At 42.9% G+C, this 18,552-nt stretch overlaps 1 protein-coding gene across 1 annotated transcript; it reads left to right on the forward strand.

Moving 5' to 3' along the window:
• The first annotated feature begins 242 nt into the window (after nt 1-242).
• On the forward strand, nt 243-18,552 carry rps10 (ribosomal protein S10). The gene is made up of 6 exons (XM_060845172.1): nt 243-312; nt 2,093-2,242; nt 8,954-9,128; nt 12,856-12,924; nt 17,113-17,168; nt 18,468-18,552. The coding sequence occupies exons 2-6, from the start codon at nt 2,093-2,095 to the stop codon at nt 18,504-18,506; spliced, it is 489 nt and encodes a 162-aa protein (XP_060701155.1). The 5' UTR covers nt 243-312; the 3' UTR covers nt 18,507-18,552.

Here is an 18,552-nt window from a genome sequence, read left to right on the forward strand (position 1 = left end):
GAGAATCCCCTTACCTCCTCCCGCCACATCCACAAGCTCCTTTAAATTTTACGTAACGGCTGTCCCTCGAGACCCAGCTGCCCAACGCGCCCAATTATTTACACCGATTAGTAAAAAAAAATACATTTTATATCTATCAAGTCCGATTTTAAAAAAATTATCAAACTCAGCTATTTCTAATTATTCGAGAATTTATTTCAGTCAGGCAGCTGGCGCTGGCTCTAACATACAGGACCCTCGGCGAAGGAGGAAGAGGCTCCGAGTGCGCATGCTCGGTCTTTTCCTGCTTCAGCCCTATTATTAAAGTTCAAGGTATGTAAAGAAGGACTGTCCAAATCCTTAAATATCTTTAACATCCTGCTCGGATGAACCTTCAAAACCTCAATAATGCTTCAAACGCGTCATCTGCATTTATTCACTCACTCATTTCTACAACTTCATGAGTACTTATTGAATAGTTTATACGTTATTTCCCAGCTGCTGCTGCTGTGGTGGTGATGATATAGAGAGGTTAGGCCTCAGGCTCTGTTAATTGACTGAATAAAAGTTACAGGAAGTTGTGCAGTTTTAAAGACGTCAGTTTTGAGCAGTTATCGTTAGTACTGAGTTAATGTTTTATGCAAGCTTTCTGGTTTCATGCGGGGAAAGTGACCCTCTTGTACCGCTGTTCCAAACATGAGTTCCTGTAATAGGTTGTTGAGCCTTTTATTAATAAGCATTGTGAAAATGCACTGAAGTAAAAAAGAAAATACGCGATTTAGAGCAACTTTACTGGTTTTATACCTGGATGTGCGGACTGTCTATTGAGGAACTTTGAATAGGCTGAAATTGTTTCAACCAGAATTCAAAAGAGAAAAGGGTGATTTGATTCAAATCTATAGATTCTTAATGATCTTGGCAAGGGGGAAATAGAAAGGGCGGGTGATTCCAGAAATAGAGGACAGTGTTTTTAAAATTAGGATAACTTTTTTAAAAACCAGTGTTTTCCCCCCTGGAATGTGTGACATTGGAATATTCTGCCTCGGGAAGTGGGAGTCATTGAATATTTTTAAGTGAAGGTGGATTGATCAGTCATGTTTTACAGGTACTGGTTAAAGAAGAATCAAAGTAGGTGGAATTTGGAACACACCAGCTGTGAGCTTATTGATTGGTAATGCAGGGTTTGAAGGGATGGCTGACTTGTTTCTAATTTGTCCGCTTGGAGCCATATTCTGAAGTTGCCTCTTAAGTAGTTTGTTAAGGGTGCTATTTGAAAGATGGATTGTATTTTATCCTCAGATGTAACCAATTTAAATTACCAGAACAATCTGTTTTGATTAATTTACTTTGTTTCAGCTTCATTGTGAAAGCTTTGATTTGAAAGCAGTTTCATCAGCAGTATAGTTTGTACCTCTAATCTGATAGCCTCAGGACTGGGCCTTCGGAGCAGAGAAGCTACCAAATCATGGGAGGTATTATATCCAATACAGAAACCAGGTTCCTGGTCTGTTAGTGGTGCTGGAAGAGCACAGCAGTTCAGGCAGCATCCAAGGAGCAGCTCCTGGTCTATGTGGTCCCCTTACACTGAGAAGTCCAGGAATGTGACATAACACTCGTGTTTCTGGCTGTCTTTGCTGACATTCCTGCAGAGATTGAGGTACTGAAGAAAGACAACTTTGCAGAGGCACTTCACAATACCTTATTGAAAGTGATGGGGGAGCAAATCTTAACTAGGACACTGATACTGTGAATTTGGTTTGTAACCAGCAATGGTTTTATCTATACCTAGCAGTAAAACTCCTGTTACTGTTTAATTTTCTTAAAATAAACTTCAAAATTGTACTGTAGGCAATGAGATGGAGGTTGTTTCAAATAGGAGGTAGTCTGTGTGCTAGGCCACACATGCTGCCAATGTAGAGTATGTCTGCGAAGGGAGCTACAACCTACAATAAACTCCTGCATTGTACTTGACCAAACGCATAAAGTAAATGTTATAGTGAATATAGACCTATATTAGGCTTAATATTGGCAGTGATTCACTAATATTAGGTTATGACCAAGCTAGTTTCTGTGGATTTCCAATATTGAAGACCCCTTTTCTGTTGTATTTCAGATGCTGATGCCCAAGAAGAATCGTATTGCTATCTATGAGCTCCTCTTCAAGGAGGGAGTAATGGTGGCCAAGAAGGATGTGCATATGCCAAAACATCCAGAATTGGCAGACAAAAATGTCCCTAACTTGCACGTAATGAAAGCCATGCAGGTATCGTATTTAAATAACAACGGTTTATAAAGAGCCCATAAATTTTCCAGGAGCTTTGTGGAGAGGTTATGAAACAAATTTGACACTGACTCTGTTAAAGAAATGCTAAGGCGGATGGCCAAAAGCTTACTCAAAGAGATAGGTTTAAAGGTGAATCTTAAAGGAGGAAAGTGAGGCAGTATTGGGTAAATGGAAGATCTTTCAGAGCTTGAGGTCTTGGTAGCTGAATGCATAGTTACTATTAGTGGAAAGATTTAACATTGTCAGTATTCAGAGAGTCCAGTGATCTCAAAATCCTTTAAAGGTGGAGAGGGATAATGTCAATCATTGCAAAGGGGTGATCTTCCTTTGATCTTCGGGAGATCTTCGACTTCCAGTGAACCACGATATCATTGATGGCGGTCTTCAGCCAATTCCATTCACTTTTCATGATATTAAGAAATAGCTGAAAGCACTGGCCTTTGCAAAGGCTTTGGATTCTGGCAATAATAACAAGGATTTGTGCTCAAAAAACAACTGCACCTTTAGATTGGCTGTTCCAGTAAAGGGTTTAAAAGTGTAATGCTGGAACAGTACAACCAGTCAGGCAGCATCTGAGGAGTAGGAGAGTTGACATTTTGAGCATGTGCTGCTCATCAGGATTGAGGGAGAGGGTGGGGCTAGGGCAACCTAGCTGGTAATGCGGTAGGTGGAGGGTGATGGTGATAGGTCAGAGAGGAGGGTGGAGCAGCTAGGTGGGAAGGGAGATGGCCAGGCAGGGCAGTTCACGAGGATGGTGCTGAGTGAGAGGGTTGGATCTGGGATAAGGTGGGGCAGGTAAATGAGGAAATTGGTGAAATCAACATGGATCCCATGTGGTTAGAAGGACTCAAAGTGTTAGCTAGAATTTTGTGGTGGGGGAGCCTCAGGAGTTGCATGTCCTTGGCGGAGCGAGAGGCGATGTTGAAATTTTCGGCCACCGGGCAATGGAGTTGTTTAGTGCGTGTTTGAGACTTTTTCTGAAACATTCCGCAAGTTGGCGTCCTCTCTCCCTAATGTGGAGACCACATCGAGGGCAATGGGTGCATTGGTGATGTGTGGAAGTACAGGTATATCTCATCAGATGTGGAAGAGGTGAAGAGGGAGGTATGGGTGCAGGTTTTGCATCTTTTGCAGTAGCAGCGAAGGGTGGATTAGTGGGGGGTTGTGGACCTAACAAGGGAGTCAGGGAGGGAATGGTCTCTGTGGAAAGCAGATTGGTGGTGGGGGCTGTTTGTAGGTGGCAGAAATGCTGGAGGATGAAGCGTTGTATCTGAAGGTTGGTGGGGTGGAAGGTGATACTGGGGTCCTGAGCTTGTTGTGATTGGAGGGGTGAGGTTCAAGGACGGAGGTGTGGGAAGCAGAGGAGATGAGGTGGAGGACATTGTCGACCATGTTGGAGAAGAAATTGCAGTCCCTGAAGAAGGAAACCATTTGGGATGTTCTGTGCTGAAATTGGTTTTTCTGGGAGCAGATGTGGCAGAGGCGGAGGAATTTGGAGTAAGGAATAGCATTTTTGCAGGAGGCAGTGTGGAAGGAGGTGCAGTCGAGGTAGCTGTGGGAGTCGTTGGGTTTATATATATGACATGTTGAGTAGGTTGCCAGAAATGGAGATGGAGAGATCCAGGAAGGAGAGGGAGTGTCTGAGATGGTCCAAGTGGACTTGAGGTCAGGGTGGAAGGTGTTCGTGAAGTTGACGAACTGTTCACCCTCCTCTTAGGAGCAAGAAGTGGCACTTATTCGGTCATCGATGTAGCGGAGGAAAAGATGGGGGTAGTGCCATTGTAGCTGCGGAAGATGGACTGTTCCATGTCCCCAACAAAGAGGCAAGCATAGCTGGTGCCCATGGCTACCCCTTTAAGTCTGAAGGAAGTGGGAGGATTCGAAGGAGAAATTGTTCAGGGTAAGGACCAGTTCACTCAATTGAATGAGTGTGTTAGTGGAAAGGTACTGGTTGGGTTGGTGCAAGGAAGAAATGGAGGGTTTGTATGCCTTTGTCACGGCACATGGGTGTCCATGGTGAAGATGAGGCGTTGGGAGCCAGGGAAACGATAGTCATGGAGGAGGTGGAGGGCGTGGGTGGTGTACCGAATGTAGAGATAAGTTTGGTACAGCAGGAGCAGACCGAGATGATGGGTCGACTGGGTCTGTTGGGTTTGTGAAGTTTGGGAACAAGGTAGAACCGGGTGGGTGTGGGATTTCTGGACTGAGGTTGGGGGCTGTTGGTGGGAGACCCCTCCCCTGAGGTGTTGAGGTTGTGGGTGGTGAGCAAGATGATAGTTTGGTGATGTGAGGTGAGATTGTGGTCGAGGGGCCAGTAGGAGGAGGTGACTACAAGTTAGCATTTGCCTTCAGCAATGGGCCAAATTACCCCTCCCCCTCACCTCTATCCAAGGCCCCATAGGATCCTTCCACATCCGACAGAGCTTTACCTGTACTTCTAGGCACATCATTTATCTTGTCTGTTGCTCTCGGTGATAGTGTCTACATTGGTGAGACCAGATGCCAACTTTTGGAATGTTTCAGAGAACATCTCTGGGGCTAACTCATTAAACAACTCCAGTGCTCTGTGGCCGAACACATCAGCAGCCCTTCCCACTCCGCCAAGGACATACAAGTCCTGGGGATGCTCCACCACCAAACTCTAGCAACCCGACGCCTGGAGGAAGAACATCTCATCTTCTGCTTTGGGACCCTCTAACTACAACGGATCAATGTTGATTTCACCAGTTTCCTCATTTACCCTGCCCCATTTTAGCCCAGATCCAACCCTCTAACTCAGCACCGCCCTCTTAAACTGTCCTGCCTGAACATCTGCCTTCCCACTTCTTGGCTCCACCCTCTGACCTATCACCATCAACCCCCACATTCGTCTACCTATCACATTCCCAGCTACCTTCCACACACCCCCAACCAACGCCCCCCCGCCCCCCGCGCGGCCACCAGCCACCAGCCACATCCCGTTTATGTCTCAGCCTCCTTGGCCCCCTCATTCCTGATGAAGAGCTCAGGTTCAAAACATTGGCTGTCCTGCTCCTCGGATGGTGCTTGACTGGCTGTGTTTCCAGCACCACACTCTTCGACTCTGATCTCCAGAATCTGCACTCCTCACTTTCTCCCTGTTCCAGTAAAGGGACAAATGTGACATCTATTTGGAAGTGTGTAAAATTGCCTGTGTAGGTCGGTCCACAAATAACATCCCAGCCAATTATCACCCCCTCCACTGACACCCTCATTTGCCTGGCAGAACTGGTCCTCACCCTCAACAGTTTTTCATTTGATTCCTCCCACTTCCTACGAACCAAAGGGGTAGCCATGGGCCCAAGCTGCCTCTTTTTAAGATTCCTGGAACAGTCCCTCTTCAACTACGCTGGCACCATCCCTCACCTCTTTCTCCTGTCTCGTGCTCCTGCGAGGAGCTTGAGTAGTTCACCAACTCCTTCCATTCTACCCTCAAATTCACCTGCACCATTTCTGACACCTCCCTCCCCTTCCTGGACCTCTCCATCTCCAGAAATCGACTCACCCCTGATACCTTTTCACACCCATCAACTCCTCAACTATCTCAACTACACTTCCACTCATCCACCCACCTGCAAAAATGCTATCCCATACTCCCAATTCCTCTGCCTCTGCCACATCTGCTCCCAGGATGAGGTGTTCTATTCCAGGGCATTCCAGATATCCACCTACTTCAGGGACCATAGTTTCCCCTCAATAATTAACGATGCCCTGAAAATATCTCCAACACTTCTGCCCTCAAATCCGCTCCCCCAACAACAATGAGGATAGAGTCCCCTTTGTTCTCGCATACCATCCCACCAACCTCTGAATCCAATGCATCATTATCTGACACCTTTGCCACTTATAATCAGATCCCACCACCAAAAAGGCATTCCCTTCCCCATCCCATCCGTTTTCCACAGGGATTGGTCACTCTGCAAATCCTTTGTCAACTCTATACTCCTCACCAACTTCTCCATCACACCCAGTACCTTTCCTTGCAACCGCAAGAGTGCAATATCTGCCCACGCACCACTTCCCTTCTCAGCTCTGTCCAAGGCCCTACACAATCCTTCCAGATCCAACAGAGATTCATGTCATTTAACCTCGTCTGTTGAATCTGTTACTTCCAATATATATTGGGGAGACCAAACACGGATACGTGGACCAGTTCGCTGAGCATCTGCGCCAACTCAGCTTTGTGGTTACCATCCACTTTAACTCCCCCTCCCACTCCCCTGACAACATGTCCTTGACTGTTGGAGTGAGGCCAAACAAAACCTAGAGGAACAACACCTTATTTCAACGGAGAAGTTTAGAGCCCAGTAGCCTCAATATTGACTTCACCAGCTTCAAAGTCACTCCTCCCCAGCCTCATCCCATGTCTGGCCCTCCCACCTCCCTGATCTGTTCTAAGCTGGCCATTTTCCTACTCATCTATCCACTCCACCCTTCCCACTGACCAATCACAGTAACCCCCGACCTGTATCCACCTGATCATCCCACTCACCCTTCCCCCAGCCCCATTCCCCTCAGTCCATATACAGAGGAACTATGGTTATCCAAACAACACAGCTGGGGAGTATTTTGTTAGATAATTGAATGCTGGATAGTACAGTTTAGCCAAGCATTGAGACCTTGCGATCCTGTCGGATAATCCAAAATTTGGATAATCGATTGCCGGATAATTGGGATTCCTCTGTAGTTTTGGGCTCCCTTCTCCTTTTCAGCCCTGATGGGTTTCACCCCGAAATGTTGACCTTCCTGCTCCTCAGATTCTGTCTGACTTGCTGTGCACTTGTAGCTTCATATTTTTTGCCTCTGATTTCCAGCATCTGCAGTTCTTACTGTCTCCCAATTATCACTCCTCCCTCCTGTTAAACCGCAGCAAAGAGGTGGAAGGTGTGGTTGACAAGCGCCAGTTACAGAGCAAAAACCTGCTCACTAGTTCTGAATTTGGGTTCCACCAGGGTCATTCAACTCCTGACATCATTTTAGCCTTAATCCAAACATTAACAAAAGAGCCGAATTTAAGAAGTGAGGTACGATTGATTTTCCCCTTGACGTCAATGGAACATTTGATCAAGTGAAACGGAGGGACCCTTGCTAAATTGAAGTCAACAGGAATTTTGGGAGGGTTAAGGTTTGGAGTCGGACACACAAAGGAAGGTGATCGTGGCTATAGAAGGCTATACGTCAAAGTCCCTGGACGTAGTTATAGGCATTCTTCAAGGTGGTATTTTAAGACCAATCATTTTCGGCTGCCTCATCCTCAGGTTAGAAGCAGGGATATTTATGGATTGCGCAGTATTCAATGCAAGTTACCTGTTAAAATAACTGAACCAGTGTGTAATCATATATGCAGCTAGAGCTGGACTACCAGATTTTGATTAACAAATTGCAAGAGGGCATAGGTTTAGGGTGAAAGGAGAAAGATATAAAAGAGACCTAAGGGGCAACTTTTTCATGCAGAGTGTGGTGCGTGTGTGGAATGGGCTGCCAGAGGAAGTGGTGGAGGCTGGTACTATTGCAACACTTAAAAGGCATCTGGATGGGTATATGAATAGGGAGGGTTTGGAGGGATATGGGCCGGTTGGGATATCAGGTTGGCTTGAACGAGTTGGTCTGAAGGGTCTGTTTCCGCACTGTACGTTTCTATGACTCTTAAGTGACATTTGTGCCACACAAGTGCCAGATGATGACCGTCTCCAACATGAGAACGTTTAACTATTTCCCATTTTTCAGTGGCATTACGGTGCTGAATCCTTCAGTGTAAGCATTTTGGGGATTACTGTTCATCAGTAGCAACTAGGCCAGCCACATAAATACTGCAGCTGCAAGTACAGGTCAGGCTATTAATTCTGTCGTATTAACACACCACTTCGCTTCCAAGAGCCAATAGATCATCTGCAAGGCCAAGGTAATTGTAGTGTGGCTCTGGCAACCCTGAAGAAGCTCAAGCTATCCAGGGTGAAAGAGTCTGCTTGATAGCTATTTCAACCATTGACTCAAACATTCTCTCCCTCCACCAGTAATGCACAGAGACAGCAGTGTATGCCATACACAGTACTGGAGCAAAATATTAAGCCTTCTTTGGTAATATGTTTCAAACCCATCACCCCTAACATTTAGATGGATTAGACAGCATGGGAACATCGTCATCTGCAAGTTTTCTTCCCAGCCACAAACCATTCCCTGACTTGGAACTGTATTGCTATTCTTCCAATGTCACTAAATTGAAATCCTAAAACACTCCCAACAGGACTGGACTTAACTGCACCAGATAGATGACAATGGTTCACCACCACCTTTTCAAGGGCACTTCAGACTGGGCAGCAAGTCTTGTTTTTCCAGTGATGTCCGAGATCCTTTGAAAGAATGAAAAACCTCATAAATCTAGAGTCCAGAAAAGCCTGTTGCAAAGCGGTTCATTGCACAGTAGGGAATCAGTAAACTTGAGGGCTATAGTGATAAAAGAAAACATGTTTTTTGATATGAGAACATAAGGATAGGTACCTGCTCTAGCCTGAAGGCTGCACATCTGTCTCAAGTAATTGCTTTACTCCAGTTAGTAGTTCAGAATCTTGTACATTGTATTTTAAGCATGGAGGATTCAATTTGAATGATAAGTTATATATCCGATATACTAAAAACAACCTGACAGTTAAATTGTTTCTTTTTAATCTACAGTCTTTGAAATCTCGTGGTTATGTAAAGGAGCAGTTTGCTTGGCGACACTTCTACTGGTATTTGACAAATGAGGGCATTCAGTACCTGCGTGACTATCTTCACCTTCCTCCTGAAATTGTTCCTGCTACTCTACGTCGCCAGACTCGTCCTGAGACTGCCAGGCCAAGGCCTAAAAGTAATATACTTTCTGGAGAATTAATCCTGCAGTTGTTAACATTAGACAAGCTTGACAAAAGCCCAAGATTATATAAATATTTAAATACAGCATTATTTCATTAGCTTTTTTTATTTCATTTATATGTGCCTAACATTAACCTGCTACTTTGAAAAATAAATGTTCAAAATGGCTCTGGAATCTGAGCCACCGAATCGTAGAATCATCCAGCATGGAAGCATCTGTTTCTGGACATGCTGTCTTGTCAGGTCATTTTACCTTGAGATTGAATGGGGCTCACTGCAAAGATAATGTATGGGAAAAAGAAAATGGAATAAAATAGGTGTGGCTAGGCTTTAGGATTACGATCTTAGAGGCTGCAACAACTAAGATCTGTTTTTTTTTAATGCTTTGTTATAGCAAGATTGGTGTATAGTAATTAGTAATGCCCATTTTCTGCATTATATCTTGCCTTGCTTTCCAGCTGAAAAGACAAGAGTTACATGTGCAGAAATCAGGGAGGCACAATGGCTCGTGGTTAGCACTGCTGCTTCACAGCACCATGGACCAAGATTTGCGTCCACTCGTGCAGACTCCACACAGGCATTCTTGTGTCTGCACAGGTTTCCTCCAGGTGCTCCAGTTTCTTCCCACAAACCAAACATATGCAAGTTAGGTGCATTGGCCATGCTAAATTGCCCTTAGTGTCCATGGATGTCTAGGCTAGACGAACTAGCTATGAGAAATGCAGGGTTACAGGATTGAGGTGGATTGCTACTCTTTGGAGGGTCACTGTGGACTCAATGGGATAAATAATCTGCTTTCCACACTATAGGGATTCTGTGCAACAAGATTCCCCATATAAATTACTGAAAACTGGTTTCTCAGTGTTGCTGTTGTGTATTCATCCAAAACAAGTATGTTGTCATTACATATGTAGAAACGGTTATGAATTATATTTTTAAACTTGCATTTATCCAGAATGGCTGAGTTTTAATTTTAATGCCCACTTTTGTACACTGAGGAGAGAGCAAATTCTATCCCCAGAATTTGGTGCTCAGGTTAATTTTAAAACTGAGATTAGTAGGTGAGGGTATCAAGGTGAATAGATGACATTGTGCTAGCATTAGCCATGAACGATGGAATAAACTTGAGGGGCTGAATAGCCTACTCTCCTAATGCCTCAGTACCTGGAATAATTGGGAAGTTTTATGCAATGTTGCTGTCTGTTCTGGTGGTACTACCCTGATGTCTGCACAGCTCTGTTCTTGAGTAATAATATTGGAAACTCATTGAGCTTTGGAGGGAGAATGATGCATTGTAAGTACAGAAACAGTACAGCTCATCCCTTGATTATATATTTAACTCTTTCACTGCTTCTCCGCAAGCAGAGAAGTTGTGCTCCTCCACTTCATCCACATCAAAGCAGCCAGTTCAGAAAATTGGTGAAAATCAATTAATGGAGTTTTAGGCTATTCTAGTCATGGAATGTATATTGCATGAAATATGTTATCAAATGACTTGAACCTTACTGTGATCAAGTGTTTGGCAATTGAAATTTTGTATTTCATAAATTTTAAAATTCTTTGATCACTTAGGTGAGGCTGTGATTGGCAGTACATGGTGCTCACTTTATTTTGCCAATGTTTCATCTTTAAGTTGTGACCCAATTTGGTGGTGGTATCACCAAGCTTACACTTCTGTCTGATTCATTGGCTAGTCTGTTTGTCAAGCAAATCTTTACCTGTTAGGTGGCTGCATTTCAAACCAATTTAGTGAGGTGCTGCATTTTGAAAAGGCAATTAAGGGTAGGACTTGGTTATTCAGCCTATCCATGTCCCTCAATATTTTATAATTGCCTGTAAGGTCACCTGTCAGTCTCTGATGCTCCAGGGAAAACAGCCCTAGCCTGTTCAAGCCTCTCCCTATAGCTCAAATCCTCCAACCCTGGTGACATCCTTGTAAATATTGCCTCTGAACCGTTTCAAGTTTCACAACCTTTTTTCGACACCAAAATTGAACACAGTATTCCAAAATTGGCCTAAGCAATGTCCTGTATAGCCTCAGTGTGATCTCCCAACTCCCATACTCAGTGCACTGACCAATAAAGGCAAGCATACCAAATGCTGTCTTCACTATCCTGTTTCTCCTGGGACTCCACTTTCAAAGACCTATAAACCTGCACTCCAAGGTCTCTTTATTCAGCAACACTCCCCAGGACCATACCACTAAGTGTATAAGTCCTACCCTTAATTGCCTTTTCAAAATGCAGCACCTCACATTTATCTAAATTAAACTCCAAGTGCCACCCATTGGCCCATCTTATTGAGATCCCATTGTACGCTGAGGTAATTATCTTCGCTGTCCACAACAGCAGCAAATAACAAAAAGCAGTGGACCCAGCACCGATCTTTGTGGCACAGGTCTCCACCCTCGACCACCACCCTCTGTCTTCTACCTTTAAGCCAGTTCTATATCCAAATGGCTAGTTCTTCCTGTTTGCATGTGATCTAACCTTAGTTAGATTAGATTACTTACAGTGTGGAAACAGGCCCTTCAGCCCAACAAGTCCACACCGACCCACCGAAGCGCAACCCACCCATACCCCTACGTTTACCCCTTACCTAACACTACGGGCAATTTAGCATGGCCAATTCACCTGACCCACACATCTTTGGACTGTGGGAGGAAACCGGAGCACCCGGAGGAAACCCACGCAGACACGGGGAGAACATGCAAACTCCACACAGTCAGTCGCCTGAGGCGGGAATTGAACCCGGGTCTCAGGAGCTGTGAGACAACAGTGCTAACCACTGTGCCGCCCTTGTTAACCAGTTTACCATGTGGAGCCTTGTTGAACATCTTACTGAAGTCGGTATAGATCACGTCCACCATTCAGTCATCTTCAATGCACCTTGTTACTATTTTAAAAGACTCAAATCAAGTTAGTGACCTACAACGAGGCAAAAAAAAGCCCAGTAAAAGCCGTGCCTACTAAGACTATTTTTCATCCTTCTCCTAATATCGTAGACTTCTAAAATTAGATTGCATTTATTAAAGTCCTAATATTTACATTTAAAATTGTGTTACCAAGGCACACTCACATCAAGCTGTAATGTAAATGAGTTTCATGTTTGTTATAGTGTGTTCCTGGAAGAATGGCAAAATTCAAATAGTATCATTTACCTACCCTCCTTGTGGTGGTTAGGTAGAATTTGCTGCAAAAATCCTTATACATTTGGGACTATAAAACTATTGCACCACTGGCCCAATTACAATGCATTAGCTTTGCTGTTAGTTGGCCTCCAGTTAAGATCTACTATGGGATTCAGCTGTTACTATAATAACTTCAATCTTGGCTGAATGGTTACACTCGGTGGTGTTCATAGATTTGGGTTCCATACTATCGACCTTAGCTTGTAATTAATGCTGGCATTTATTGAGAGATGCTGTACTGTTATTTACATGGTGCTTAACTTTTGGAGAAAGACCAAGACTTAAAGAAACAATTATTATCTTGGCATTTTGTTCAACTAACCAATGCCAGTAAAATAGGTAATCTTGTCATTTCTTTGCAGTTTGTGATTTTGCTTGGTATACGAGGGTATTAACCCACATTACAAACATTTGCAGTGTTTCTCAAGCACTCTTTCTTATATTCTGATGTTTAAAGTGGTGTATAAATTGAAGTCCATTTTAATCTTTTGCCCTTCAGATATAGTGTGTTAACATTCTGGAATATTTGCAGGTCTGGGTGAGGACCGTCCATCTCGTCTTCGTGAAACTGACAGAGACAGTTACAGGCGGGCTGCTCCACGTAAGTATTGATCATCAGCCATAGAGTTGTATGGATGATGTCTAACTTGATGCAATCTAGTTTTTGTGTGTTCTGATTCCAGGTTTATAATTTACCAATAATGGATCAATCGGGCACAGTCCAAAGAAACTTAACATGTACGTGAGTATGTAAGTTAGCTCGCTGAGCTGGAAGATTTATTTTCAGGCATTTCGTCACCGTACTAGATAACATCATCAGGGACAGTCTCTGCGTTTCAAAGGAGACTCTCATTGATGTTACATAGTATGGTGACGAAACATTTAAAAACAAATCCTCCAGCTCAGCAAGGCAACTTGCATACTTATCATCAACCTGAGCTACAAATCTTCTCGAAAACAGCTTACACATGAGGCCCCCCCGCCACTTGAGGAACAGTGTACATTGTTTAAAATGAAAAGCAGCTAGCCATACCGGAAGATGGCTGATCTTTTTGAGTTTGTTTGCGTTTAACTGGTTAGTTTGAGAAATAATTGATTTAGCCCAGCTAATGTATTTGCTTCAGTCTATCTTTATAAAGAATTCTTGAATTTTCCTTGCACACTTTTGCTATGTGGGCCCAATTTCAAACCTTCTAAATTTTTTTGTTGGGTTTTATAAATTTTCTTGGAGTGGAAACAAGGACTAGGGTGTCTAATTTATTTAATAAAAAAAGCAAACTTACCCCAAGCTGGAAATCTCAAATAAACTAAGTACTGGAGAAACTCATCAGGTCTGGCAACAGCTGGGGAGAGGGAAACACAGTTAACATTCTGACTGATAGACTCTGAAGAATATATGTTTCGGACATAAGCCCTTCATCAGGAATGTTAGGGTAGGGGCATTATACTTCAGTAGGGAGATGTCAGGTGGGTGTAAACTCAGAATTTGGAGAACAGAACTTGTGCCCTGAAGTTGTGAAAATCTGTATCAGAAGAATATCTGTATTGGAAGACTGAAGAGTGCCTAAATGAAACTGGGGTGGTTGTTCTAGTTTGCATTGAGCTTCATTGAAACACTGCAGCAGACCCAGAATGGAAATGTTCATGTGGGAGCAATGTGGTTAATTAACATAGGAAGCAACTGGAAGGTCGAGTCATTCTTATGAACAAAGTGGACATGTTCTACAAAGTGGTCATCCAGTCTGAATTTAATTGTAAGTTTTCTCATCTGTTCGTGCAAATGAAAGTTCCTGAACTGTCACTTTGGGTTTTATCTGAGACCTCTTTGGATTTTAAATGCATATCTGTGTGTGCAGCGACATATTTCGTGTATTATACCTTAGAATTATTTTTCTCACCTTGCCTCATGGTAACTTTTGCACTGAGGTATGATCCATAGACAGTGGCCTAATGGGAATTTAATGTCAACATTTGAATGGGGGTGAATTTGAACGTTATTGTTCTTTGTGGCTAAGCAGTAACATGCTGAATGGGACCTTTACTCATCAAGATGATGGGAAGTTCTGTATATCAATCCATTACACCAGTTGTGGAGAACTATTTGAGTGAAGTCAGACACTATTTTGTATTAACACGTCGTTCCAAGTGAATTACTATCAGTAGTTAAAAAGTAGATTAGCAATGGTACAAGTGGATTCCAGTGGCTGAGTGAATTAAACTTCAATGCCTTATATCGCTATTTGATGATTTAGCCCATTAATCTTATTTTACCTTACAGTATCTAATCTGCAGACTTTCTGCATGAAACCTATCTTTCGCATGTCTCTTGATGCCTTCAGTTAGCAAGAACCGACAGTTTTAAAATGAACAATTGTTCGAAAATCGATTCTAAACTTTTAGGATTCCAAACTTCTCCATAGCATGTAGAAATGTGTCTTGATTTAACGGCTGAAAGGTCTATAAAAATCTTTCAAGTTAAAATGCATTTGCAGAAAAGTAAAACCATTCTGCTTCTACAGTCAAACGTTGGATGTCTCCTTTTATTCAACTGATGCCCCTTGGCTTGGGGTCAGATTGGCTTGTGTTCACTGCCTTTAGAATGTGAATACATTCCATGTAAGATGTTTGGATATGAAGCCTTATAAATGGAAATGGAATTAGGCTGGGTTGGTTGTTTTTCAGCCAATGTAAACATGATGGGCAAAGTGGCCCCTTTTTGTGCTTTAGATTTTCTACATTTTCTAGATCCTCTAACTAGTTGAAAAGGATAAATGTAAGTGGCAGTGTTTTCTTGTGGATCTTAAATGTCTTCGATCAGCTCCTTGCCTGATCTGATGTTTTCTAGGGGTTGAGGGGTGTTGTTTATTTATCTTCAGATTTGGCTGGATGTTGCTTACGTCTTTGCTGGCATTGGCAGGATGTTGTCTTTGGCAAGGAGTGAAATTTTGTAGTCTTGATACGAATGCTGCTTTATGGCTTTCCTGTTTCCTGAAGAAATGAACCTGTTTCATTTTCATACCATTGTCAAGGTTGGCTGTAGTCTGTCTTCCTCCACCTATTGTAGATATCGCAGAGGCCAGGTTTATTATTGTTCTAGTGGTTCTGTTCGCCGAGCTGGAAGTTTTTGTTGCAAACGTTTCGTCCCCTGGCTAGGAGACATCATCAGTGCTCTGGAGCCTCCTGCGAAGCGCTTCTTTGATGTTTCTTCCGGCATTTATAGTGGTCTGTCCTTGCCGCTTCCGGGTGTCAGTTTCAGCTGTCCGCTGTAGTGGTTGGTATGTTGGGTCCAGGTCGATGTGTTTGTTGATGGAGTTTGTGGATGAATGCCATGCCTCTAGGAATTCCCTGGCTGTTCTGTCTGGCTTGCCCTATGATAGTAGTGTTGTCCCAGTCGAATTCATGTTTCTTATTGTCTGAGTGTGTGGCTACTAGGGATAGCTGGTCGTGTCGTTTCGTGGCTAGTTGGTGTTCATGTATGCGGATTGTTAGCTGTCTTCCTGTTTGTCCTATATATAGTGTTTTGTGCAGTCCTTGCTTGGTATTTTATAAACTACATTAGTTTTGCTCATATTGGGTATTGGCTCCTTTGTTCTAGTAAGTTGTTGTCTGAGCGTGGCTGTTGGTTTGTGTGCCGTTATGAGTCCTAGGGGTCGCAGTAGTCTGGCTGTCAGTTCTGAAATGCTCCTGATGTATGGTAGTGTGGCTATCCCTAGTAGCCACACACTCAGACAACAAGCAACGTGAATTCGACTGGGAAAACACTACTATCATAGGGCAAGCCAGACAGAGAACAGCCAGGGAATTCCTAGAGGCATGGCATTCATCCACAAACTCCATCAACAAACACATCGACCTGGACCCAATATACCAACCACTACAGCGGACAGCTGAAACTGACACCCGGAAGCGGCAAGGACAGACCACTATAAATGCCGGAAGAAACATCAAAGAAGCGCTTCGCAGGAGGCTCCAGAGCACTGATGATGTCTCCTAGCCAGGGGACGAAACGTTTGCAACAAAAACTTCCAGCTCGGCGAACAGAACCACTACAACAAGCACCCGAGCTGCAAATCTTCGCACAAACTTTATTATTGTTCTTTTCAATTTTTATTGATAAAGATGGAGTTTGTTGGAGTGTTACAATTTTACTTGGTCCTTTCTGGCCATGAAGTAATCTGAAGTCTGGCTTTGAATATGGTTATGGCTATATTCTGTATATTTTGTGCGACTGTAAATTATTTGCAATGTATTGGGAAATGTTGACCCAAACTTGTGTGTTCTTGTGATTTTCTATATTGAATATTAAGTCACAAAAGAGCACCCTTTGAAGTCCCATGATTGTTAACGAACTTTCCTCTATTAAGTAGTAGCTCACTTGAAAAGTGGACCTTTTCAACAAGTTACAGGGCAGGATACCCAACAAAGACCTAAAGTTTGTTGATAATCAAAAGAATACTTGCCCTTTGTGTAAATAGTAGCTTCAGGGACATGCAGAGAATTTGGGTCCGCTTCTTTATTTTAAATCAACTCTATCCACTCTGTCTTCCACTCACTTGGGTCAGCACATTGCCCTGAATCATCAGGCTCCAGCTCGGGTTTCTGGGTCAGATTTATATCAGAAACTGACCTTGGCGCTGCTGTGTCAAGTTACTGTCAGCACAGGGTATAGGGACTGTTGATTTAAAACTGGTGAATGCTATCCATTTGAGAACTGGGTTTGATGTTTGTAATGGATGCTTTGATCTATGCCAGTAGGAAAGTGTTATAAAGACCTTTATTGTTTTTACAGTTGGTGCAGACAAAAAGGCTGAAGCTGGTGCTGGTGCAGCTACAGAATTCCAGTTTGTAAGTATTGGCTTTTTTCTAAAAGTGGGATGCACAGTAATTTGAAATTTGATCCAGTGGCTGAAGAAAGTGAAAAGACTTTTTCCAGTTCCAAAGCAATGAATAAGTGATGTTTGTATACAAAGTCAATGGGACTGTCCATTGTAACGTTGTTAGTTATAGAGCCTTAGAGATGTATAGCACAAAAACAGACCCTACGATCCAACTCGTCCATGCCAACCAGACAGCCTAAATGAATCTAGTTCTATTTGCCAGCATTTGACTCATGTCCCTCTAAACCCTTCCTATTCATATCCTATCTAGATGCTTTTTAAATGTTGTAAATGTGCCAGCCTCCTCCGGCAGCTCAATCCATACATATACTGCCCTCTGCGTGAAAAAACTGCACCTTAGGTCCTTTTTATTTGTTTCCCTTCTGACCTGAAACCTATGCCCTCTAGTTTTGGACTCTCCCACCCTGGAAAAAGACTTAGGATGAATAGTCAATCTGTATCCCCCATGATGTTATAAACCTCTATAAGGTAATCTTTTCATCTCTGACAGTCCAAGGAAAATAGCCCCAGCCTGTTCAGCCTCTCCCTGTAGCTCAAACCCTCCAACCCTGGCAACATCCTTGTAAATCTTTTCTGAACCTTTTCACGTTTCACAACATTTTGCATTTGTATTTTTTGTGCTGTTTAAAAATAAATTACATACTTCAAGTTGCACTTTAAAATCATTTGATTGATTGAAGTGCAAAATGATTCTGTCCCTTGTATCAGATAAAATATTTTTATTATTCTTTCATAGCATTTGCCATGGGATTAGCTCAGGACTGGGGACAGTATTTCAAAATTAATGTTCACCCTTTCAGGGTTGAGATTTTTTTGTTTTGAGGATTGTATGACTTTAGAATCTGTGCCGAAGAAGGCACAGAATATTTTTAAGACCGGTGGGTTGATTCTTGTTAGAGGAATTCGGTATTGTCAGAGGTAGATGGGTAAATGGGTTTCAAAACAAACTGATCAGACATGATCTTAGTGAATGGCAGAGCAGACTTGGGGAGGCCGAGTGGCTGCTGCTCGTTTGTATGCTTATGCATCCAATAACAGTATTACTAATCCACATACTCCCCATAAAATCTGTTGTTTACAAGTAAACTATATTGTTCCTGTACAGACAGGGAGTTAGCAAATAATGTAGTTTTGTTTGATGCTTTGCGAACAGATCAAGTGAATCATGTCTTAGTGTTTTCTTAAGCTTTACTCGTGAGATGTTTCAGACATTCACAAACTGATAACTGTCCCATTTGTTTTACAGAGAGGTGGATTTGGCCGTGGTCGTGGACAACCTCAATAAATGTGTACAATTTGCTGTGTAAAATAAAGACAATTGAAAAACATAA

Source organism: Hemiscyllium ocellatum, chromosome 26, assembly GCF_020745735.1.
Source record: "Hemiscyllium ocellatum isolate sHemOce1 chromosome 26, sHemOce1.pat.X.cur, whole genome shotgun sequence".
In the NCBI taxonomy this organism is placed as follows: domain Eukaryota; kingdom Metazoa; phylum Chordata; class Chondrichthyes; order Orectolobiformes; family Hemiscylliidae; genus Hemiscyllium; species Hemiscyllium ocellatum.